Source organism: Furipterus horrens, unplaced genomic scaffold (genome assembly GCF_987537825.1).
Source record: "Furipterus horrens unplaced genomic scaffold, mFurHor1.1.pri manual_scaffold_9, whole genome shotgun sequence".
NCBI lineage: Eukaryota > Metazoa > Chordata > Mammalia > Chiroptera > Furipteridae > Furipterus > Furipterus horrens.
In genome coordinates this window covers 37,307,390-37,333,437 of record NW_028327179.1, presented here as the reverse complement: position 1 = coordinate 37,333,437, position 26,048 = coordinate 37,307,390, and the positions used below count along the sequence as shown (strand labels likewise).

Here is a 26,048-nt window from a genome sequence, read left to right as displayed (position 1 = left end):
GTAGGTAACTGTTCTGTTTCTAAGAGAGTTTGAGGATGGAGTGTATGTAACACTTTGCATTTGGTGATTTTCCCTTTCTTTGACTTCAGTACTCCAGCTCACTATTCTGCCATTAGCATAAATATCTGCATTGCTCTAGTCATAATATATTAAATACTTTATTTTCATAAATATTATAGCCTAAGATCTTCTCAATGTTCTGTGTCATAAATAGCACAGCATATCAGACAGTGAGTGATACATGGAAAATGACCAAAATTTGTTGCAGTGGTGTTAGGCATTGTGCTAGACCCACTGTCAAAACTTTCCTGCTAGCCATGGTCTTCAAATGTATTACCTTATCAAAGTTTAAAATTGCTTCATATTATGGACCTTTGGAGTTGCTTGGGAATAGTTGGGATCAAAGATAGTGAATTCTAAGTCTCAAGGGTTTTGTGTCTTATATAAACATGTCGAGCAGCTGAAAGTATAACTTCATCATAAGCATCAGCACAGCCTCTGAGGTAAATAAGAAAGAAGCAAAATAAAGGAGAGAAGATAACCCTCAAGTCTGGAGACACAGGTAATTAAACAAAAAAATATATATATATTTGAATTAACTAAGCACTACAAAGAGTTTGTAAGTAACAGTAGACTTGAGCCTAATATCTAAAAGGAAGGAAAGAGATCAAACTCTGGAAGTCTTCCCTTTTTCTCTCTCCTTTAAAATAATGAATGTAATGTTCATGGCTCAAAAGAATGTAGGATCTCAATTTTGAAGCCAGAATTCTGTGTGCTTTTAGGGAATCTGTTTGAATACTTTGAGAATAGAAGTGGAGTTTTGATCTGTTCTTTCATTTGGGCCATGGTTCTTTGTCTCTTCATTTTGGCAGCCTCCTGTGTTTGTTTCTATGTATTAGGTAGAGCTGCTATGACTCCCTGTCTTGGTAGCATGGCCTAAAGTAGTAGGTGTCCTATAAGGTCCAGAGGCACAGCCTACACTGTCACCCAGGCTGGGTACTTGAGGTACACCCTTCATATAGGCTGAGTACACTATCCTCTTGTAGTTGAGCCTTGATTGCTGTTGGCAGATCAATGGGAGGGATTTACCTAGGCCAGTCAGCTGCAAGGACTAGTTATGACCCTTACCACCAACCTCTGACCTCCTTGAAGGATCAGCTGTGCAGAGGCCGGGTAGTGGTGTCTGTAGCTGTCTACTGGGTGCTCAGGCCCTGGGGTTTCCTGGGTTGTGCAGGCCAAGGTCAGCCCCCACCCATGTTCTGCCCAGGGCACCCTGCCTGAGCTATAAAGCAATCTGAGATGACTGCTACTTGTGCTGGGCTTGGAGATTCCCAGATGAAGCCAAGCTGTAAATCTAGGCTTGCTGCTGCTATGGCTGGGCCTGGGGCCACTTAGCAAGAGATATAGGGTCTGGAGGCTCACTGAGGCTGGCTGTTGCTTATTTGAGAGGATGTAGGAAGTTGTGAAGCAGGAGCCAAGATCAGCCATTCATATGGAAAAGACATTGTTATCAGCTTGGGTGGGCTGTTAAGTAGGTTGGGACTGAGTCTCAGAGGATCTCCAGGATGAGGCAGTGTTAGCCAGGTTGATGGAGTCTCAGATATGGCACCTGCCTACTGGCTGTGTCTGTGCGGGGAGTGCTCAGAAAAGGGACAGTGGCCGCTGCCTGCCTTCCTGTCTGGGGGAAAGCTGTTCTTGCCTTGAAGCAGACACTTGAATTCCTCCCTGTATGCCACTGGTGCCTTTCAAGTTGTTGCCCCAGTGCTGGAGCTCTGAGGGAGTGAGTCTGAGTAAGTCCATGTGTGGGTTCTTTAAGGGGAACTGCTTGGGACTCCAGAAGTTTCTTCCACCAACTGAATTCCTGCTGGTTTTTGCAGCCAAAAGTCATTTGGATTTATCGTCCTGGCACTGGAACCCTGGTGTGGGACTGGGACTCTTTGCTCCTGGGATATCCCTACCAAATTTTTATCTACCACACATGAATGTGGGACCAGTTTGTTCCACGTCTCTGCCCCTCCTACGAGTCTGAATGGATGTGGTTTCTTTAATTCCATAGTTGTCAGACTTCCACTCAACACAATTTTTGACAGTTCTGAGTGATGGTTACTCTATAGTTGTAATTGTCATGTGGTTTTGCAAGGAGGTGAGCCCTGTGTACCTATGTCACCACCTTGACTGGAAGTCTATACTTGACATTTTCTAAGAGGGTAGATCTTAGGTGTTTTTATCATATACACACGCAAAAGGTTAGTATGTGAGGGGATGGCTATGTTCATTAGCTTGAGTGTGGTGATTATTTCACATTGTATACATACATCAAATGATCATGTTGTACAATTATAGTTCAGTAATTGTATTGGGGGAATAAAATATTGAATCATGTTTTTTTGTGGTTTAAATCCTGATAATTCTTATTGAGAATCTGAAGATAAATTAGCTAACTAGCAGTCTAGAGATAGTTTCCACAGAAAGTTATTAAAATTAGGTCTGATAAACTTATTATTGCTACTTTCTTATTAAATTAAACAATTTTTCTTTAGTGCATCTTTCTGAGAGTTATTATCTTAAAGAGAGAATGCTAAATTTGACTAATATATGTGACATAGCTCATATAGAATGATTCGGTTTTTAGATTACTTCAGTAACATTAGCATTACTTTGAATTTTAATTAAAGTTACATGGTAATTATCACATCCTTTTACCATTAATTTTCAGTGATTTTGCACTATAAAATAACAGTAATTGTTGAATAATTTAAAATGAACCTATTTTTAAGCTTGCTCAAGTGAGAAAAACATTGATAGTTCATATTAACATCAGTAAGATTACTTTTGAGTGGGTCTTGAATTCCCTAGGTATATTTTGCTTGTTCTAAGGTAAGTAATACGATTCTTTGATTGTAACCAACTCTTAAGCACAAAGAGAATTCATTGTATTGATATCAACAGCTCATGGAATGGGTAGAAGGACTGGAAAAGTAGGCCTGGAAAGAGTTAAGTCGAGCTATTTCAGAGAGTTAGGAAGTAGGAACTTCGGAATGTTTCTTTGCTGCTATATTTTAGTCAGGACTTCACTGCTAGAATGAATAAACTGTTTTTGTCTATTACTCTAAATGGACTTTTGTCAAGATTAAAATTCAGGGTTGGGGTTTTCAACCTAGCTTAATTCATTTGCTTGTCCTCTAATGTACTGGATAGGGAAAATAAAGGGCCTTCCCCGCGGATCCTGCAGGAACTTTTCCTTTTCATAGTGGCCGGGCACGTCGCCACATTCCTCACAAGGGGTGGTAAACAGATGTGGCGTGGGTGAAAACTATGCCTATTCAATATACCAAAACCTCTTATCTTCTGTTTCAGAGATCCAGGCAGCTTCCCATAGCAAACATTAGCATTTGGATTTCTAAGTACAAAGGTCTAAAGACAATATCTCAATTTGTCATTAGGCAAAAATTCTCCATGGAAAAGTTAGTGTGTAAAAACGTTTATGAAACTTAAGTTTCTGTTTCCATTTTATGTGTGTAAAACTTTTTCCTTTCCAGAAAGAATATATTATAAATTGAAGGTTGTTCAATTACTCGACATTAACCAAGTTCTACCAGTGTTATTTCCTCACACATGCACATTTGTCTTTCTAGTATTCTGCTCTGAATATTTCCTATAAGCCAGTTACAACATTGGAGTTGAATTTTCCAGTGACATTCACTAGAGACTCTAGAAAGAGGGAATACTTGAAAGAAAATCTATTAAGAGAACCCAAAATAATGGTAGTATATTATAGTAGATTCTATGACCAGTGATCCCCATTTCTGCTTTATATAATTTTTCTGTTAATCTTAAAATGTTTCTAATCTTTCCTCTTTTCATAAAAAGCAGTGTTAAAGTATTTTCATAGTCCTTTTAAACATTTTCATTTTTTCTGAGTGAAATGAAATTACTGGATATACCCTAAAAGAATATCTTAACGAGATAATTCTCACTGATTTCTGCTTATTTAATTTGTATTCCATTCTGAGAGGAGCTAGTATTTTACACCAGATAATATTTCTTCATGGACATTTGCATGTTACCTGTTAGAGACTTATTAAATGGGGTTATTCCATTAGAATCATGTTAATAGCCAGAAATGTTGTGCAGGCTGATTTTCTCACATACAGGATTGTCTTGCTGCCACACCACTGACTCTTCCACCCACTACATGACTATTATTGTCTCTGAAAGTAGTGGCAAGCACATATTAACTCCTGTGTCTCAGCTGATGGCTCAGAATCTTGGTACACTAAGGTCATGGACTACTGCTGGAGATTAGGTGACCTCTAGGTAGTATTTTAAGGTCTTTTAGAGGTAGAATAAGACCTTTGCCAACAGAATTATGTTTTTAAATATCTTTAACCACCAGTTCAAATGCTGAATTAGTCTTGTGCTAATGATCAGTTAGTTTGTGAAGTTGAAATTTCGGCAAAAAGCTAGTGTTTTTGCAAGTTCTTATTAACAAGTAACAGTTCTACAACTATGAAAGGAAATCATGGGTTTTTATAATGACTTTATTCTTTAGCTGAAATATTTCCAGTGGACTATACTGTTCAATGCAGTTGTCATTGATTTAATTATTTTCATTGTCATCGAGTTAATTATTTTGGTAGTCACTTCTATCAAAAACAATTTGGGATCCTCATGAATTTTTTATTTTATATTTTTCTGCATTAGTTTTATTTTTAATCCATTTTAATGTTCTTGTTTACTGAGTTAAATTACTTTCATAGATTGTGAATTTTGCAGCTAGACAATCATACAATCTTTCCTTCATATTTTAAGTGACATTTGATAATCTGTAACTTTGAAGATAATAACCATTGCTTTTTAGTGAAGATGTAAGATGCAGCTTGAGTCCTTTAGTCCTCTAGTAATACCTCTTTGGAAAAAATAGGAAGTCCGAATTTCACAAGTGATTTGTTGTAGCCAGCAAAGAAAGAATGAAAAGCCACATATTGCAGGAAACAAAACAATCATAGCCCCATCTTACTTTCCTGTAGTTTTGTTCACAGTCTGTTAACAAACCATTTTTAAAAGATGAATTTTGGGGGCCTAAGTTGATACCATGAGGTTCCTCTGCCATTGCAGAGCAGTGAAGACAAAAGCACTCACCATCTTAATATTCACAGGACTGTGCTAAAGAATAATGATTTAAGATCAAGACAAGACTTAACTGCCCACCTCACCAGCCAGTGGCCTTCCCCAGGAGCTCTGGATGTCAATGCTGTTGCCTTGGATACGTTGCTTTACCGAAAACACAATAAACAGTGGTATGAGTAAGTGTAATACTTTTTTTCCAACTAATTACAGATTTAGTTGTGCCAAAACATGGCTATCCACTTTGGTTCCTCCGTTATTGTTCTTTCTGAATTCATTATTAGCTTAGAGGAAAAGTGGGATTTAAGACTACTTTGGCTTGGCAAGGTTAGGTTAAAGTAGTGAATTTGTTACTGTTTTGAAACCAAGGCAGCCTGGGGAAGTAAAATTATCTGAGATATTATTAAGCAATATTGTACCAGTTACCTACGTCTGTTAATTTTCAGCCAGTCCCTCAGTTAAGTCTATGAGCTCCTATTTAATGAGTCATCTATTTTTGAATTCTGGCTTTGGAGTTTGTATTTGCCTTAGGATTAATTTTCCTGCTAGTTAGAAAACACAAAATTTCATCTCATGAATGACTAGAAAGATATATGCTTGTTCTTGTGGGTCTGAAAGAGTTTTGTTCATTTTCAATAACTCTTACTTGGAGAGGCTATAGAAGATACAATCACTCCGCCTGTGGCCCACAAGATCCTTTTCTGTTTCTTGGTTCCAGTGTTCAGGACTATGTGATTTAGTTGTGGTTTCCCAATGTTGAGAGTTAAAAAATCTTAGGTTTTTTCTTCAACAATCTTCATTTTGGAACTTGTAAATTGTTACATTCTTTGGCTTTAAACCACGTTCCCATTTTTATAATTTTTTTTCAATATCTTTATTTTCCTGTCTTCAGCTAATTTCTGATTATTTTCCCTGCTCTCCTTCCATCCCCTTCTGTTCTCTCTCTTCCCTTCCCTCTCTCCATTTTCTCCCCTCTCCTCCCTCATTCCCCTCCCCCTTCTTTCCTTTACTCCAGCGATTTTCAACGTTTTTAATCTCATGTCACGCATAAACAAATTACTAAAATTCTGTGGTACACCAAAAAGTATATATATATATTTGCCAATCTGAGAAAAAAAAAGGTATAATTTAGATCATTCACACTGGACAGCTATTGCTGTGTTGGCTGTTGTCTTTTTATTTTATTTTATTTGACAATTTAAGGGAAAAGAGGTCAAATGCTATTGACTAAATAGTTAGACAGTGCATGTTTTTCAAATTTCTTGCGGCACCCTGGTTGAAAATTACTGCTCTATCTCCCCTCCCTCTCTCTTTCTTTCTCTGCTCCTCTTTTAGAGCCTTGTTTTTTAAATTTCACTGGAAGAGCCACACACTTTTTGTGTGTGTGTGATTCTTAGAGGGCCTTTCACTACATGATTAGTAGCCAGACATTTTTACAAGGAGTCTTTTAGCACAGACACCATTTCCACTTGCTTCACTTAGTGATTTTTTTTTTTGCATTTATCAAATGTAGAACACAAAATAAATTTGACCTTTTGTTGTTAATTTTTTTCTAATTGATTACTAGGGACAAGCAAGAAAAAGTGAGCAAAATATTTTCAGAATAAATCAGTAGAACTCTTCAACATCTACTAAACCATGCTGCTTAGTATGATTCAAGGTGTCAGCTGAGTCTTTCATGTACTGAAACCAATCTATGAAAAGGTTCTCTTTTATACCCTTATGAAAGTTATAATTAGAATATACCTTACTCTACTGGTATGTAATTTTATCTTTCAGTAGCATATTTAATTAATGGAATACCATAATGGAAAAATGAATATTTATTATATATCAAATTTATGAATGAAAATTTGAGTTTATGTAGCAATACTTGGTACACTTGTCTATAATAACATATGAGATGCTACTGCTTTTTTAACTGCAAAAATATTATAACATTAAAGCCTGACAAATTAAACTAAAAACTATGCCTTTTTATTGCAATATCCACATTGTCACTTTAGATAGTAGGAGGTAAAGTATTTTAGCCAAAATACATGTATGTACCCTTGCGTGCCTGCAGAGCTACCTGTTGAGGAATAGATGAGTCTAAGTGGGTTATTTATTTGTAGTTTACCTTCGCATGTAATATTAGTGACTGGTTTTTACGAAGTATTATAGTGACAACACAAGTAATTTCAGTCTCAGAAAAGAAAGCAGTGAAACCGCCTGTTCACCTGTTCAGCATGAATCCAGATTTTATAGTTACTCCGTTAGTTTAAGAAGAAGGGACACGCTTTATTTCCCAGCATCATCTGACCTGACCTCAGATGTTGGTATTGCTTTTAGATTGCTATATTGCCAAACTGATACCCTTGAGCAAAAAGTATGCAGCTAGGTATAGTTGTGAGATCAGTGGACCTAGAGTTTAAGCCAGGACGTAAAGGTAATCTCTGCTACTTAATTGCTGTGTAGCATTAAGCAACACTTCCTCCTCTTACCTTTTGTTTCTGCATGTGCAATACTGGGAGTAATGCCTATTTAAATAGAATTATAAGGGTCATATGGGGTAATAAATTGTTTGGCATTTAATAGCGTCCCAATAAATCTTTATTTGTTCTCTATATAATCTTTCTTTTTGTTTATACTCTCACATAACCTTGTATCTTTCATGTTTGGATACTATATACTCACCCAACATCCCAAACTCTACTTCTTAGAGAGTTTGTAAAACCTTATGCAAAATTGAAATAACCAACAAATCCTCAATTGTTCTGAATAAGTAATTCCAACTTTTTCATGTAAAAAAAAATGGAGTTTGAAACAAATCATAGGTTTTCATCAGGGGCCAGTTCTTGCACTCCTCAAATTTGTAAGACAAGCCAAAACCCTTGAACTAACCTGATCACAATTCCTCGTAAGTTGACCAATATCTTAAGTCTAACATTTATTGAGAACCTACAAATTATGGAGGAGGTAGCCAGAACAACTTTAATAAGGAACATTTGCACTCTTGATAATTTGGTGAAAGAAACTAATCTGTAATTAATCATCATATTATAATTTCCTGCTAAAAAATATGGGATGTCTACAGTTATTTGTTAAGAGCTATGTAACCATTAGCTTTGAGAAGAAAGACAACATGATGTTTGATTTAATAAATTTTCTAGACTTGTCCATATTTCCTTTTTAAAATAATTTAGTTCAAATTAAAGTTGACATATGATATTATATTAGTTTCAGGTGTACAACATAGTCATTAAACATTTATATAGTTTTATGAAGTGATCCCCCTTATAAGTCTAGTACCCACCTGAAACCATATATGGTTATAACAGTATTACTGACTGTATTCCCTGTGCTGTACTTTACATACAGGACAGTTTTTATAACTGGCAGTTGTACTTCTTATTCCCTTCACCTTTTTCACCCATTCTCCCAACCCCCCTCCCATCTGTCAGCCATCAATTTGTTCTCTGTATCTATGAGTTTGTTTGTTTTGTTTGTTCATTTATTTTGTTTTTGTTTTTTGGATTCCACACATAATTGAAATCATGTGGTACTTGTCTTTCTCTGTTGACTGTTTCACTCAGCATAATGCCCTCTGGGTCCACCCATGCTGTCACAAATGGTAACATTTCCTTCTTCTTTATGGCTGAGCAATATTCCATCGTATATACAGGGTGAGCAAAAGTAGATTTACAGTTGCTTATATGGAAAATACCATAATTAATAAAATATAATAGAAGAATGAACTTTGTGTTTTGCATACTCACAACTATAAGCCTACTTTCACCTCGCCCTGTATGGACCACATCTTTTTCCATTTGTCTGCTTCTTAAAATGAGCCATTGGATAACTTTGCTATGTTGTCGCCTACTCGTGGCAGCATCCCTGTCACAATAGATGTTAAATTTATTTCCACTTACTATATTTTTCATAAAACTTTAAAAATATCATTTCTAATTTATTTCTTGATTATTTAGACCTGGCAAGATAAGTTATTAGGATTTTATATATTTTATTTCAAACATAGGGATATCATGTTAAAAAATTGGAAAGCACTGTAGGCTTACTGTAAAAACCCAACAATAAATAAAGTACATTCCCTTAACACACATGTGAACTAATTGATTACTTTTGTTTGTTCCTAGTAAGTTGTTTTAATATTTTTCTTTATCCCTACCTGGTGTGGCTCAGTGGATTGAACGCTGGCCTGCAAACTGAAAGGTTGCTGGTTCAATTCAACGGCCCATGCCTGGGTTGTGGGCCAGTGTGCGAGAGGCAGCCAGTCAACCGATGTTTCTCTCTCACATCAAAGTTTCTCCCTCCCTTCTCCTCTCTCTAAAATTAAATAAATAAAATATTTTTAAAATATTTTTCTTTGTATGTAAACTCTAGGCCATATGAGCTTCTTAGATACTGGTTATATAATCTTGTTATGTTATTGTCTAAACCACTTATTTTCATCCCAAATGGTCAAATTCATTGTGATCATATTTATATTTTCTACTTAAGCTTTTATAGTCTTCTAAATTTATTGCTTCCCAATTTGGCTATCATTCAAAAAATTATTGAGAATTATGAGCTTTTATATGCTCTTCATGATCTATTTAGGCTAATTTTTTTAATGGTCTCTGTTGAATAGATATAATCACTTCAGATGTATGTGTTTTTCTAATATTTTTTAAGGAGGACTCTCTAAAACACTGAGGCTGTAGGAATCTTACAGTTTGCGAATTTTGCATTAACCTGACTCACATACATCCCTCTCTTTCAGGCTTCCTTGTGTCCTTGCACTGATATCAGTAGATTAAGAGTATATAGATATTATGCTATAGCAGATACTTATTTTGTTCCTCAAATGTATTTCTATGAAAATAAAACCAGGAATAAAAAAGAATAGTATATATATATATCTCTTTTCATGCACATTCATGTGCCTCTATATAGACAGTTTTTATATATGTATATTTATGTATATGATTTATTTGTGGATAATGTCTCCTGTGTATCACACTCTCTGCTACCCAGTGATTACCAGGTAATGTAAATTGTTATTGACCTCAAACGTCTATTGGGCAAAGAAGTGATGTAGATTACCCATATCATTATTTCTCATTTTTCTTTTTTAATTAGCCTTTATTAGGTACTAAATTCTGTATATTGAAATTTATATTTGAGTGATTTAAAAATGTTTAAATAGTTATATATCGAAGGAAGTGGATTTTATTAGGTCCCAAATACTCATGACATATAATTCTTACAAGTTTAATTTAAATTATATTTAACAATGTAATGGCATAGATTAAACTGTCAAATTTTATGTAGTCACAATCCATGACTCCTTCTCTGTTAGGTTCTTATTTTGATTAAGTAAGCTATTACTATTTTAAAAATTCTCTGAGAAGTAATTATAGGCTGTTAATTGGTTTGATGTGTCTGGTGGGTTACACTGAAATCTCACAGTGTGATATTAATGAGCATAGAATTCTAAGATAGGATATAGAGGTGGCCTTTTAAAGACAGAACTCCCATAAATATAGTTTTCCTCCATGACCAAAACAGGTTTGTCAGAGGGAGCTGCCAATTGCATTAGAGATTGTGTTAGAATGTGGAAACCCAACTCACTCTCTGTCATTAGTGAAAGAAGATGAACTAGACTTCTCCCAGATGGTGGCTCTGTAGACAGTTTCATGCAAGAAAGCTATTGTATGGTACTGTTCTTAACATCTTATGAATGAGTTGCTTAATTTCTGCTCAGAATTTTTAGTATTGCTGCAGAACATGATTGTCTAGTAAATTATTTTTCTATGTTAATTGGCATTTGGTTAAATAAAGCCTGTAACTCAAGGATTGTTCACGAAATGTGACAAATTAAAGGGTAGGAAGCTCCCCACATCACTTTGGATTTGGAAGTGTGATGTTCTAAAAGAATGTCGGGAGGTCGCGGAGTAGCTCATTTTGTGTTGCTGTATCAGTGGCTGCTTCCCAGGATCCCTCCCTCGAGCAGGTGACAGTCCCTGAGATTCTTGTATATGTGTGTTCCCAAGCTCTCAGTTTTTACAATATTCATATGAATTCTATATCTTTTTTGCTTCTGGGTAATTTTGTTTATAAATATTTCTATATAAACTTTTAAATTTAATAACATTAACAAGTTTCCTGTAATGAAAAATTAGTATCAGAAACTCAACCCACTCAGTTTTAAAAGAAAGCCTTCTGTTGGCACAGAAAAATAATTCAGAGAAGAAACTTATTTATAACTTTATTAAATCCCTGTGTTTCTGCTTTCCTCCATAGTTAAATAAATAAGATGTTAATGGAAATCAAGTGAAATTTTTAGTGTTTTGATTTAAATATAGTATAGTTTACTTCAGGGGTCCCCAGCCTCCAGGCCAATGACTGGTATTGGTTTGGGCCTGTTAGGAACCAGGCCGCACAGCAGGAGGTGAGCTTGAATGTAATGCACTTGAATCATCCCAAAATCATACCTCCGCCCTCCCCCCCCCCCCCCCCCCCCCGTCCCATCTGTGGAAAAACTGTCTTCCACGAAATCAGTCCCTGGTGCCAAAAAGGTTGGGGACCACTGGTTTACATGGCCTATCTCAGGAAAGAAGGCTTTTTTAAATGAATAGCCTCTAATGAAATAGGAAGCCAAATCTTTTCTTCCCTATACCAAAAAGGAGATAGCATAGTAGTTAAGGACAGAATTAGACACAGGCCACCAAGTTCAAATCTTATCTTTTTGTACCCCATTTCCTGTTATAAAGTAGGGATGATAATAATTCCAATCTTTTAGTATAGTTGTGAGGATTAAATAATATTTTAAAATATGTAGAACAGTGCCTAGCATTTGTTAAGCACTGTATCAGTAATGGGTATTGTTTTTTAAAATTGCATGTTGTATACTCATATACATGTTATCTATTATAATTATCAGAAGTTTTTTACCATAGAACTTCCCATTACTTAAAAATATAATTAAGCATTTTCCCTTTATTTTTATTGTTTCCATTACAGATGTCCCCATTATCCCCCACTTTGCCCGCCTCTTCCCTGCCCCCGCCCTCCCCCCCCCCCACCATCACCACACTGCTGTCTGTGTGTATGGGCTATGCATACATGGGTTTTTTTTGGCTAATCCCTTCCCCTTCTTTCATCCAGTCCCCCTCTCCCCACTAACACTTGTCAGTCTGTTCCATGTATCTATACCTCTATTTCTATTTTGTTCGTCAGTTTAGTTTATATTGACATTTGAAAAGTCATCATGTTATAAAGTGAGAATACTACTGGCATTGTAAGATAGAAGTTATTCCATCACTTCATTATTTAACTCATTTCTTAGAGGAAAAAACAAATAGAGACCTATTGTATATGTTCCCCCATACTTAATATACATACATTTGATAAACTTGTAAGTCTACTCTGTGACTATAAATGATGACTATGTAATAGATCATTTAAATTATATATTCATTCCTATAATATTATCACAGAATATATGACATTTCAGGGAAATTAAATAGGGTTTGAGTACCTTGAGAAAAAGATGTTGAACCTAAAAAAATGTTCATTTTTCTGGATTATTTATATTTGGAAATGATAATGAATTCTGTTCTCTTACTTGAAATGTCAGTAACATCAAAACTGCATGTGTCTTTTGAGTTGGTTTTATCCTGACAAAACGAATATGAGTACAGTTCTATGTCTTCATCCCATTAAACTTCTTAGCAACTTTTGATGTAACTGACCACTTCTTTATTTTTAAGTCACTTTTGGTACCTTGGTTACTGAGTATTGTGAAGTTTAATAATAAACCTTCATTAACTTTCTGTTTATAACTGAGTTTTTCCTTTATTAAAATTTATTTCTAATTAATGTTTAATAGAAAATGGACTCACAATTGTAAATAGATGTGGGAAGGAGGTTAATGATATTGATGGTGTATTAACACATGCAGGTATTATATTACCTAACATTTTTAAGCTTCTAAATTACAGGAATTTATAATAATTTATTACTATATAATCACCATCAATAAAAAGAATTCTGAAGTGCCTATATCATTATTAAGTTATGTCAATTTTGTTTCTGCGGTAAGAGAAATCCCTAGATTTTTCTGCTTCTTTGACAACTGATAATAACTAGAAGTCCCCATTTCTTAACCAGCTGGACAATAAGAAATTGGTGGGATTTAAGTTTGTTCAAAAAATTGTTTTCCACTTTTTAGTGGATTAAACAGAGACCTCCAGAAAGGGTGGAGGGAAAAGTATAATGGAAATCATATTGCAGTCATGATGAAGGCCAAGTTTAGGGGAAAATTGGAGAGAAATTAGCCAGAAAGTCAATATATTGAAGAAAACCAGTAAAGAATATCTCTAGAAATTATTTTAGTGAGAATAAATTCAAGTATCATTTTACCCTTGTTTTACAGAAAAAGTTATCAAAGTCTTGACCAGTTATCAGCTGAAGTTAGCCTTTCTCAGACTTCACTGGATCCAAGTCAGTCACAAGAAGGAGATGGAAAACAAGACACGTTAAATTCAATCAGTGAAGGTAAGGGAAAAGCTCTGTTTGAAAATCACTCTCTCCTACACTATCTACGCTGGTTGCAGAGGATTGCTGAAGAATAATAGTGCTATTTCTGTGAAATATGCTAAGAATTAAGCTGCCATTACGATTAGAAATAGTCTGCTCTTGTTTTTTTTCTCCTGTGTTTGTGGCTAAACTTCTTGAAAGATTGTACATTGTACCTTGATTTCCCCACTTCCTGTGTACTTTTTTCTACCCACTCCAATTTGGCTTTTGCATCTCTACCACTTACTGAAATGATTTATCAAGGTGATTAACCACTGCCATATTGCAAGTCAGTTCTCTGTCTTCATCCTATTAACTCGGCAGCTTTTGATGTAACTGACCACTTCTTCATTTTTTAGTCACTTTGGTACCTTGTTTATGGAGCATTCTGAAAAACTTGGGGAATAAACATAAAGGAGTTTTCTTTCCTATTACCACTTTCAGCTGTGTTTTATCAGCCCTCTTTTCATTGGGCTGCATCTTCCTGAACACATCTTGGTCCAATTCTATAACTCTTAAGGCCACTGAATGATCACATTTTAGTTTCTGAGACAACCTATTCCTTTTTACACTTCAATAGCTTAGTTGGTTCAAAGTTCTTTCCTACCTCTAGCATAGGCTTCAACTGTGAATATAGAAAGCCCTTTGCATTGGATAAGTGGTGCTGGTATAAATATAATGCTCACACCTTTTCTCCCCCCTTCTTCCCGGTTCTATATATGCTGCTGTGTGTAGGAGCCAGGGAAAAACAGTTTCTTTTCTCTGGGGAACCCACATCCCTGTATGCCTCCAGCTTCTTCCCTGTCTTCTCCATTGCAACAACTGGCACCACCACAGGCATTATCCTGGATTCTACTCTTCCCCCTATATCTACAGGTCAGTTTATTAGCAAATCCTGGCATCCCCCTTACAACATGTGCTGTACATTGTCACATCTTCTCCGATATTGCAACCCTAGTCTATGCCACATGGATCAGCCTCTTGGATGGACTCCTGCCATAGCTTTTTCAATGTCTTTCATCTCTCATTCATGCTCCCTCATAGTCCATTCTCCATACAGTAATCGGTGATCTTCGAAAACATCATATCCCCACTAAAAATTATCCAATGGCTCTTAATGACAATCAGAATAAAAATTCAAACTGCTTATCATGGCATAATTGTTGGGACAAAATGGTGAGAAGTTGTCATTTTTTTTCAAGAAACATTTATTAAGCCCCTCATATGTGACAGTAACTACTAGTAGCTATCATGTTTCATCGAATCTAAGATGCTTTGGATTTTAAGATACACTATTATTTTATGTACCACCACAAAAGAAAATTGTCTACAACTATAACGTTTCCACATCTTAGCATTTTTAATATTTATTTTAAAAGATCTTTAGGCTTTTAAAAAACTTTTATTATAAATCATATAATATAAAAGTCACCATTTTAAAGTGTACAATTTGATTCTGTACAATTATATGCTCCCATGCTCCTTAACAATGGGGATATGTTCTGAGAGAAGTGTCTTTAGGTGATTTTGTCATTGTGTAAACATCACAGAGTGCACTTACACAGCCTAGATTGTATAGCTTACCACACACCTGGCTACAAGCCTGCCCAGCATGTTACTATGGAAGACAACACAAGATTAAATCAAGCACAAAAGAAAACAGTGCGATCAAGAGATGCAGTAAATAGGAGCTGTATGAGGCTGCTGGCGTGACACAGCGTATGGTTTTACAGCACACTTTTTAGACGTAGAAGGGGTACACTCTGAAATAACGATAAAAAGTATGTTTAACATAAAAGCCAGTACCATAGCCATTTATTATCATGATCAAGTATCACGTACTGCACATAATTGTATGTGCTGTACTTTTATACAACTAGCAGTGCAGTAGGTTTACACCAGCATCCCCACACATGACTAATGGTTGTGCTAAGACATTATGACAGCTCCAGCATCACTAGGCAATAGGAATCCTTTTTTCAGCTCCATTATAATCTTATCGGACCAGTATTGTCCATTAACTGTAATGTCCTTAGGCGATACATGACCATCGTGACAATCACCACAAATTCCAGAACGTTGCTATTAGCCAGCAAAGAAGCCCCGAACATATTAACAGTCAATCCCAATTCCTACCCACCCCAGCGCTTGGCAACTACTGATCTACTTTCTGTCTTTTTGGATTTATCTATTCTAGACATTCATATAATGAAATCCTATGACACATAGCCTTTTTGGTCTGACTTCTTTGACTTAGCATAATGTTTTTCCCAGTTCAGCCTTATTGCAGCATCTATCGGTGCTTCATTCCCTTTTGTGCCCAAATAATATTCCTTTGTATAGATATATCACAATTCATTTATCCATTCATCAGTTGCATGTTTGGATTTTTTCCACTTTGGGGCTGTTATGAATAATACTGGTATGAGCATTCAAAACAAGTTTTCGTGTGAACATATTTTTTTTTCTTTTGGGTATATATAGGGATCCTCCATATAACACAGTATTTCTAGAACATGGTTTCACTCTAACACGGTTAGAGAATTGGAGACCCCCCCCATATAAGACAGTACTTCTATAACATGGTTTTGCTCTAACATGGTATGATGGTAAAAGATATCCAAGAATTGCTAGTAGAAGAAGAAACTGATGAAGCAGTTTTGGTGGAAATGACATCTGGAATGTGCCAAGATAACTCAGGGGATGATAACACTGATGAAAACAAAGAAGTTGAACAGTTTACTCTAAAAAGCATAAAGAAAGGCCTAGACTTAGCCTAACAGTTAAAGTCATATTTCTTAAGTGAGGATCCTTGCACTGAAAGAAGCACAAAGTTTAAGAGAGAACTTCAAAAGTGCTTAGCAACATATAACGAAATTTATAAAGATCTCTCAGCTAAAAGCAAGCAATCTAAAATAACAGATTTTTTGCAAAAAGTAGAGCATAGAAATCAAGTTAATGCTGAAGAAAGTTCAGAGGACGAGGATATCTTGTCAAAAAGAAAATGCATTTGGTTAATGGAGCTTAGTAGTGATGACGAAGAAAACATTACTTAATTCATATTAATATGTAATACTTTTGATGAAAATTGCTTTAATAAAGACATTTCTCTTAATTATAAAAATATAATAGTATATTTTTTAATTTTTGGAACCTAACCCCCCTTTTGTACTAGTTCTTTGTTTCATATAACACGGATTTGCGTAACACGGCATTGGTTAGGAACCTAACAACCATGTTATATGGGTGTTACCTGTAATTATGAATTGAATTGGCTGGATCACATGTTTAACCATTTGAGAAACTGCCAAGTCATTTTTTAGAGTGATTTACCATTTCACAGTCCCACCAGCAATGTATAAGGGTTTCAGTGTTTCCACACCCTCACCAACACTTATCTTCTTTACACCCAAGTGGATGTAAAGGGGAATTTCGTGGTTTTAGTTTGCATTGCCCTAATTAGTGATAATGTTGAGCATCTTTTCATGCGCTTATTGGCCATTTTTATATCATCTTCAGAGAAATGTCTGTTGAAATATTTTGACCATTTAAAAATTGCATTGTTTGCCTTTTTATGGTTGAGTGGTAATAGTTGTATTTATATACTGGGTAGTAGAACTTTATCAGATCTGTGATTTGCAAATATTTTCTCCCATTCCGATGGGTGACTCTTTCACTTTCTTGCTAGTGTTCTTTGACTCGCAGTTTTTAATTTGGACAAAGTCCTCCTTATCTAGCTTATCTTTGGGTTGCTTGTGCTTTTGGTATCACATCTAAGAAACCATTGCTCAATCCAAGGTCATGCAGATATATACCTGTGTTTTCTTTTAGAGAGTTTTATGGTTTTAGATCTTACATTTAGGTGTTTAATTCATTTTCAGTTTATTTTTGGTATATGGTGTGAGCTAAGTGAACCTCATTCTTTTGCATTTGGATGTTGTGTTGACCCTGGGCCGTTTGTCAAGGACCATTCTTTTCCCCCCACTGAATGGCCCTAGACTTCTTGTTGAAATACCTGACCCATACACATATGAACTTATTTCTGCATTCTCATTTCTATTCCTTTGGCTTATATGTCTCTGCCAGTGCCATATTGTCTTTACTCCAGTGCTGCACTGTCTTGATTACTGTAGCTTTGCATTAAGTTTTGAAATCAGGATGAGTGATTCCTACAACTTTGTTCTTTTTCAAAATTTTTTTGGTTATTCAGAGTCCTTTTCATTTCCATATGCATTTTAAAATCCACTTGTCATTTCTGAAAAAACTGATGGGTAATTCGTCGTCGTCGTCGTCGTCGTCGTCGTCGTCGTCGGCAGCCGTCCGTCTCGAGAGACGATGGCGTAGCTTCTTGAGAGTATCTGCACCGCCGGGAATGGCTGTGCAGTCCGACTCGGGAGTGACAATCCCTGCCGCACTTGTTACAGGTGAAGGCAGATGGCCGTTGTTGCTGCTGTTGACGCTGCTTCCGCCTCGATCTTTTCTGGACCGCTTCCTCGTTGCGCGCAGCCTCTGCGCGTGACATACCTTGCCTGACCGCGAGCCTCCAGGCTAGGCGGTTGTCTGCTTGAACTTCCCATGTGTTGAGATTGATGGAGCATTGTGTCATGTCCTTTTTGCAGATGTCTTTGAACCGTAGTTTTGGGCGCCCTGTCATCCTCTTGCCTTCTGCTAGCTCGCCGTAGAGGAGGTCTTTGGGAATACGGCCTGCATCCATTCTTTTGACATGGCCGAGCCACCTGAGGCGTCTCTCGCTAAGAACTGCATGCAAACTGCTCATATTGGCTCGCTTCAGCACCTCGGTGTTGGGGACCTTATCCTGCCAGGCGACATGCAGGACGCGTCGCAGGCACCTCATGTGGAAGCTGTTGAGTTTCCTTTCGTGCCTTGCGTAGGTGGTCCACGTCTCGCTGCCATAGAGGAGAGTGCTGAGTACGCAGGCTTGGTAGATGCGCAGTCTGGTTTTCTCAGTGAGGCTGGAATTGTTCCACGCTCGCCGGTTCAGTCTGGCCATAACTGTGGCTGCCCTGGCGATTCTCCGGTTGACCTCCAAGTCGACTGACAGAGAGCTCGAGATGGTGGACCCGAGGTAAGTGAAGTCGTTGACAACCTCCAGGGTGTACCCGTCGATGGTGATGCATGGGGGAGTCCCCGTGCCTTGAGCCATAACATTCGTCTTCGTCAGGCTGATGGCTAGTCCGAACTCCTTGCATGCGTGGGAAAGGCAAGTGACTAGCTGCTGGAGTCCCTCTTCGGAGTGTGATGTCAAAGCTGCGTCGTCGGCGAAGAGCATCTCACGGATGAGCACCTCTTTGACTTTGTTCTTGGCTCGTAGACGGGCCAGGTTGTGGAGCTTGCCATCGGATCTGGTGTGAATGAAGACACCCTCGCTGCAGTCCTTAAAGGCGTATTGGAGGAGCATGGAGAAGAAGATTCCGAACAGCGTAGGCGCGAGGACGCAGCCCTGCTTTACTCCGCTGCTGACTGGGAAGGCCTCAGAGGTTGCGCCGTTGTAGGACACCGTGCTGTGCATGTTGTCGTGAAAGGACATGACCACAGCAAGCAGATGTGGTGGACAGCCAATCTTCCGTAGCAAGCTGAAGAGCCGCTTCGACTGACCAGATCAAACGCCTTCGTAAGGTCGATAAAGGCGAGGTAGAGTGGTTTATGCTGCTCGTGACACTTCTCCTGCAGCTGGCGTAGGGAGAAGATCATGTCCACTGTTGATCGGCCAGCTCTGAAGCCACACTGGGACTCTGGGTAGACGCGGGAAGCAAGGGTCTGCAGGCGGGCAAGAGCGACCCGGGCGAATACTTTGCCGACGACGCTGAGGAGAGAGATGCCCCGGTAGTTGTTGCAGTCGCTGCGGTCTCCTTTGTTCTTGTACATGGTGATAATGTTGGCATCTCTCATATCCTGGGGGATGTAACCCTCCTTCCAGCAGCGACAGAGTAGATGGTGGAGCGGCTGTAGCAGGACTGGTTTCCCGCTCTTTAGGATTTCTGGAGGGATTCCGTCGCTTCCTGGTGCTTTCCCGCAAGCGAGGCGGTCGATGGCTTTGCCGAGCTCTGCCGCAGTAGGTGGGGTGTCTAGCTCCTCCATGACTGGTAGGTCTGGGATGGCGTTAAGAGCAGTGTCTGTTACGGTGTTCTTCGTAGCGTACAGCTCGAGGTAGTGCTCGGTCCACCGCCGCATTTGCTGTTCCTGGTCAGTGATGACCTCACCTGTCTTGGACTTAAGGGGGGTGATCTTGGAGGGGATTGGGCCTGTTGCCTTCTTGATACCCTCATACATTCCTCGTGCGTTGCCTATATCGGCGGCTTCCTGAATGCTTCTGCACAGGTTTAGCCAATAGGTGTTGGCACAGTGGCGGGCGGTCTTCTGGACTTTGTTCCTGGCAGCCCGTAGAGCTTGAAGTGTACTGGGAGTGGGCGTGGCCTTGTAAGCCAGTAGGGCCTTCCTCTTAGCCTCGATCACGGGTTCCATTTCTTCCCAGTGAGCCTCGTACCAGTCAGCGTTCTTCCGCTCTTTCTTCCCGTAAGCAATAATGGCGGAGTTGTATATGGCGTCGCGGAGACGTGGCCAATTGGATTCGATAATGTCATCTGCCGCCACTCCCTCACCGAGTGCATCTTCCATCTTGTTGATGAATTGCTGGGTCTTAACTGGGTTGCTGGCACAACTGGTGTTGATGCGTGGGCGACCCTTCATCTTGGAGTGGTGCAACCTCTTCGGCATTATGCGCACCTTGCTTACCACGAGGGCATGGTCCGTGTCGCAGTCTGCACTGTGGTAGCTGCGGGTGAGGAGGGTGCTGCCAATATCCGTTCTTCTGGTGATGACGAGGTCAAGCTGGTGCCAGTGGCGGGAGCGGGGGTGCCTCCATGACACCTGGTGGATCTCTTTGCACTTGAAGAATGTGTTTGTCACGCACAGGCCATGGTGACACGAAAGCTCAAGCAGTCGCTGACCATTCTCATTGATCTTTCCTCTCCCAAAGTTTCCAAGGCAGGTGGGTCAGGCCATGTGGTCGGCTCCTACTCTTGCGTTGAAGTCTCCAAGGAGATAGAGAGCGTTACTTCTGGGGATCTTGGATAACGCTTCGTCCAGTGCATGGTAGAACTGTTCTTTCTCTTCGATGGTGGCGCAGAGGGTTGGGGCGTACGCGCTAAGAATGCTGACTGGGCCGAAAGTTGTTGACAATCGGAGGGTAAGTAATCTCTCTGTGCCTCCTGTGGGTGGCTCTATGGAGTTAACAGGCGTGTTCTTCACAGCGAACCCAACACCGTGCTGTCTTGGTTGGTCCGGAGACTTCCCTTGCCAGTAGAAGGTGTAGTTGGTTTCTCTGATAGTTCCGTTGTCGGCCAACCGGGTCTCCTGTAGAGCCGCAATGTCGATGTTTAGTCGTGCCAGTTCCCTATCGATGACAGCGGTTTTCCTGGCACCCTTGATCCACGGAAGGTCTGCAGTAAGTCCGGGGCACATGGTCCTGATGTTCCAGCTAGCGAGGCGAAGAGCCGGAGGCTTCTTTCTTGTTGTTTGCTTGGAATTAACTGGTGCGGGTGTTTTGTGGCCCACTTTTCGAGAGGCGCCTCTCTGATCCCCACGCACCCAGTGGGGCAGGCGAGCCATGGCGAGACGGCACCTAATTGGCTGGGGCTGCCCAGCTTGAGGCGGGCGGTAGCTGTCCAGTGAGGTGCGATGACCTCTCCCACCGTCAGAGGAGACCCCTGGCGCTCGTTTCCTTCGCCAATCGGATGAGCTTATAACCGGTATCTGTCTCCTCCCGTGTTGAGTCGACATCTTGTGATGACGCTGGAGTGTCCTCTCCAGTGAAACTGAAGCTACAGAGCCTGGGCAGGGTGATATGGAGGGTCTGCTGTTGCCCATGCAGCAGACCCCCCCTCTCTTCGCAGCTGAAGGGTCCAAGGGAAAGACGGAGTCAATACAGCTTGGCTTCAGGTGCGCCGCAGGAGTTGCCGGTGTTGACTACAACGTCAAACCGCCTTAGGGACTCCGGCTCCGGATTTTCTGTCGGGGTTTACTCCCTTAGCCTTTCCCCTGAAGAGGTATGCCGCAAGGCAGCGGAGGTTTTTTGGAGTCAGAGTTTTCCTTCTCTGATTTTAGAGATGTCCTTCCTCTTTCCTCCTTTACAGGGTAATTAAGGTGGAAAATATTACCATCTTAATAATACTGTCTTCCAATCCAGGGAAAAATAGGAAGTTTTCTTATTTATTTCAACCTTAAATTTCTTTCAACAATATTTTGTACTTGTCAGTGTATACCTCTTGCACTTCTTTGGTAAAATTTATTTCTAAGTATTTGATTTTTTATTATAGATGAATTTTCTTAACTTTGCTTTCTGATTGCTTCTTTTAGACTTTAAGCATAATTTTAAAATTAATTTTACTCTTCTGTATCTGTAAGGAAAATAAAAGTGAATTCATGAACATAAACTTCTCCATGTTCAGAGTACATCTCTTCTGAATCATCCTTGAATCAAAATTGTCAGTGACTGTAATTCCTCACAACATCCTCCTCTGTGCCAACAGTGAGCCACTTCCTAAAACAATACTGCACTGTTGTAGTTGTGAGGATTTCTTTTAAGTTACCAACAAATATCCTGCACATTTTTATGCATGTATTTCCCTATTTGATTAACTTACAGTTTCATCATCTTCCTCAGTTAATTGCTTCTGGCAGTTAAACAGCTTCTCTTCAGAGGTCACAGGAATCCCATGACAAATTGGTGTTTGACATTTGAACAGAAATCTTCGTGATGCATGGATCAGTCACACCAATTGCTCATTGCTTCTGAATTTCTTTTTTCTATTCTGAGGAATTTCTTCTGTCTTCAGTTATAAGCTTGGCATGGGATAAGCAATTCTCTTGCAGATGTCACCAAGCTTCATCTACTTGGATGGTTTTTCCATTTCTGAGCATTTTTTACCCCCACAGGCAGTTTGCCCTGTTTTATAAGAAAGTATAAATTACAGTAATTCCTGTAATGTATATTTGCTTCAGTAACATGAAATTTACATCTGACTCTCTTTTTTTATGCTTCTCTATGAACAAGCAGCTATTATTTTTAAGAGCAAGTTATACTGTGGTATTTTTTAAGGCATTTCAAGCAGCATATAAACAAACACAGTTAACAAGAAGATGCCAATATGGATACCTGTGACCATGTTCATGCAAGCACATGCAAAACAAGTATGTCACAGCTGCCTCTTGACCAGCTACAACTTCAACACACATTGGTTCCAGTAGACATTTTATTGCACAAAATGATGAGTATCAGTTTTTTGGCCATTGATCATAAAAAGATAACAGTCCTTACATGACAGCCTGATATAACATTTTGCCTCTCTTTATGGGTTCAATAGTGGCTAAGAACTTTCTTTAGGCATTCCTTAAAATCAGGATATATATTTAGTGCCTGTTTCCTCATTGACCTGTTCTTCCTCTCCCCAAACTTCTCTTCCTTAGAGTTGGTGATCTCACCATTCACTTACTGTTCTCAAAATCTGAGTCATTCATGGCTCCTCCCACCTCTTTGCCTTTACCAAGTCCTACAGGTTTAACTTTCTAAAGATTTTTACACATATTCAATTCTCCATAATCCTTTCTATTGCTAACCTGGTTCAGGCAAGATAAATCAAGATAGATTCCTTGACATAAACTCTAAAGTGTCCTGTGGCTTTTACCTATTCCTCTAGTCCAGGGACTTGTCAACTGGTGTGCCACAAGAATTTTTAAAACATGCAATACCTCACTATTTAGTTAGGGGCACTGACCTCTTTTCCCTTACATTGTCAAATAAAAAATGACAAGAGCCAACACAATAGGTGTCCAGTGTGAATGAATCAAAATTATACCTATTTTTGGGCAGATCAGCAAAAAATACATTTTTCGGGTGTGCCACAGAATTTTATCACAATGACTGGCACATAGAGTACACCCAGTGACTTCTAACTTAATAACATTTGTAGCAGTACCACCTGAAGACTTGTAGAGTCCAGACTCCATATCAATACATTTAAAACAAAACTGGTCTTTCCTGCTATAAAACAAAAATCAATTTTCTGCTCCTAATGACTGATATTTTTCTGCTAGGAACTACCACTCTGTCATCTGAGCTAGAAAGTTTTGTTAATCTTACAAGTTCTTTCCTCCATGTCAAGAAATTGCTGTTAAAATATAATTAACTCCAATTTTAGCTTGTTTTTACGTTTATGTACATACATGTATTAGATGTTGCCATAACAACATTCAAGAATATGCAATATTTCGTGAAGTACAAAGTTTTTAATGGTTTTAAGTCCTTATTGGCATTATTCTTTAAGGACAATTAAATATTTATTTTATCCTGATTTTCAGGTAAAGAAGATACTCCCTCATTACTTGGTCTCTGTGGGTCTCTAACATCAGTGGCAAGTTACAAATCTCTAACTAGCCTAAAATCTAATGACTATCTTGCAAGTCCTACAGCAGAAATGACAAGCCCAGGCCTAACTCCATCCTGAGAAATTTTATGTAAAAGCCAAAAGATTTTTTGTTGCAAATGTTCTATTTACATAAGTTTGACTGCTGGGAAAACCTTTGAAATTTTATATTGTTCGGGCACACGTCTGGAATTATGTTGCTTAGAGAGTTCAATCCACTCCATGTTAACTGAGTGAAAAAATTAATGATCCTGCCATTTCTCATTTTAAAGTTCTTATATTTGTCACTGAGAAAGTTTAAAATGAAGACCTAAAAACGACTTTCAAAGATCCTCTGAACTAATAATCCTTTGCAAACTGTACATATTTATTATTCAGTTGGTTTTCATATAATTCAATGTATCATAATTGCCAGAGACTGAGTTCAAGTTTTTATTCGACTTAAAGCTACATATTTTCTTTCCTCTTTTATTCAGATTAAAATTTGTAAAAATAACTAATTTCATTTTTCATTAAATTTCTTCCTAGGTTCTAATGTTTAAAAGCCTTGTTTTTCAAATGAGGAGAATGTTCTCAGCTGCAGTTTGACAGTGGCTTATTCAGTTTTTCTTTAACAGTTATCATTTGGTATCAACATAACATTCCACTTAACATTTTATAAATTTTGTAGGAGTGTCCCCTTAGGCAATTACTAAATTTGTTAGGGTCATAGTGAAAGTATTTTACAATATTTTGGCCATTTAGGTAAAATGAATAAATTTCTTATCTTTGTTCCCCAAAAATTTTCTTAAAAGTTTGTCAATTAAAAACAATCAAATATGCCTCAAAAATTAAACATTAAAGTGCAACAGATGTTGAAAAAGTATTTGACCAGGAAAACTTTCAAGTTCAATTAAGTATGAGAAGCTTTTCAATTAGGATCAGTAGGGTAATCACCATACTTCACGATGTCTGGCACATGTGCTATTTTCTGTCCCTTGTGTGCAACAATGCATTGTGTCATGTTGTTTTATAGCTCCTATCATTAATCATGCCATAATCTCACTTTAACATTAATGTCAAAAATCTCTGCACTTCTACAGGTAAAAAAGTTTTCTTTTTAAAAAAGGCTATGAGCTGTATTTTAATGTTTTTGCAACTTTTGGAACTCTACATTTTGTCCCTAAAAATTCCACCATATTGGAAGAGCAAACATATTATGTATATTTTTACAGTAATATCAGGAAAACATGATCAGTTGTGCCAAAGAAGTTTTATACATTGTTTACATGAAGAGGCTACCATACTTTTTGTGGACTCATGTGCTATATTTTTGTTTATTAATAAAACATTACATTCAGACTTAGTAGCTTTGACACATAGGAAGAATGTTCCTCCTAAAACAATTTATTTTTATTGAAAGGAGGCACGAAGTGCTGAATTATCACATTCATTCTTTGTACTAGAAATGTAGGAGTGTGGTGGTTCTCTATAATCTTTAGAGCTTTACTGTCATAATATGGAATTTGAGATAATAAATAGTAACAAGGCTAGTCTTACATGTAAGACAGTTCAAACAATGTCATTTCAGGGACAAAGGAGGCCTGGAAGCCCTTAAAAAATGTTATCTTCACTGTTCCAGAACTACTCAGAGCTTTATTCCTTTAAAGGCTTTAGCATTGTACTTGCAGAAATGCAAATGTTCTAGAGAAATGGTACTTTTAATCTCTTAATTCTGTATACCTTATTGTCAGTGAGGGATCAAAGCAATTTTTACCCAGCATGGTGGATGGAAGGTATAAAATGAGGACAATGGAAATCCTGGGGGAAGGGAGTGAGAAATAGTTAAGGAGGGGCACTTCCGAACTTTTAGGCTGGCCTTAAGCACTTTTGCTGCTTTCCTAAGAACTATCAGAATGTCTAAATGTTTTCTCATTC

At 38.3% G+C, this 26,048-nt stretch overlaps 1 protein-coding gene across 2 annotated transcripts in view; it reads left to right on the top strand.

Moving 5' to 3' along the window:
• RUNDC3B (RUN domain containing 3B) overlaps nucleotides 1-24,458 on the top strand; it is a 132,949-nt gene extending 108,491 nt beyond the window's left edge. The window contains exons 9-11 of one of the 2 annotated variants that reach the window (XM_090286711.1): nucleotides 5,160-5,306; nucleotides 13,547-13,668; nucleotides 24,067-24,458. In XM_090286711.1, coding sequence (XP_090142837.1) covers nucleotides 5,160-5,306; nucleotides 13,547-13,668; nucleotides 24,067-24,212 — 415 coding nt within the window. In that variant the 3' untranslated portion in view covers nucleotides 24,213-24,458. The remainder of the gene's footprint in view (nucleotides 1-5,159; nucleotides 5,307-13,546; nucleotides 13,669-24,066) is intronic. The other variant, XM_090286713.1, reaches the window with a different exon arrangement.
• The last annotated feature ends 1,590 nt before the right edge of the window (nucleotides 24,459-26,048 follow it).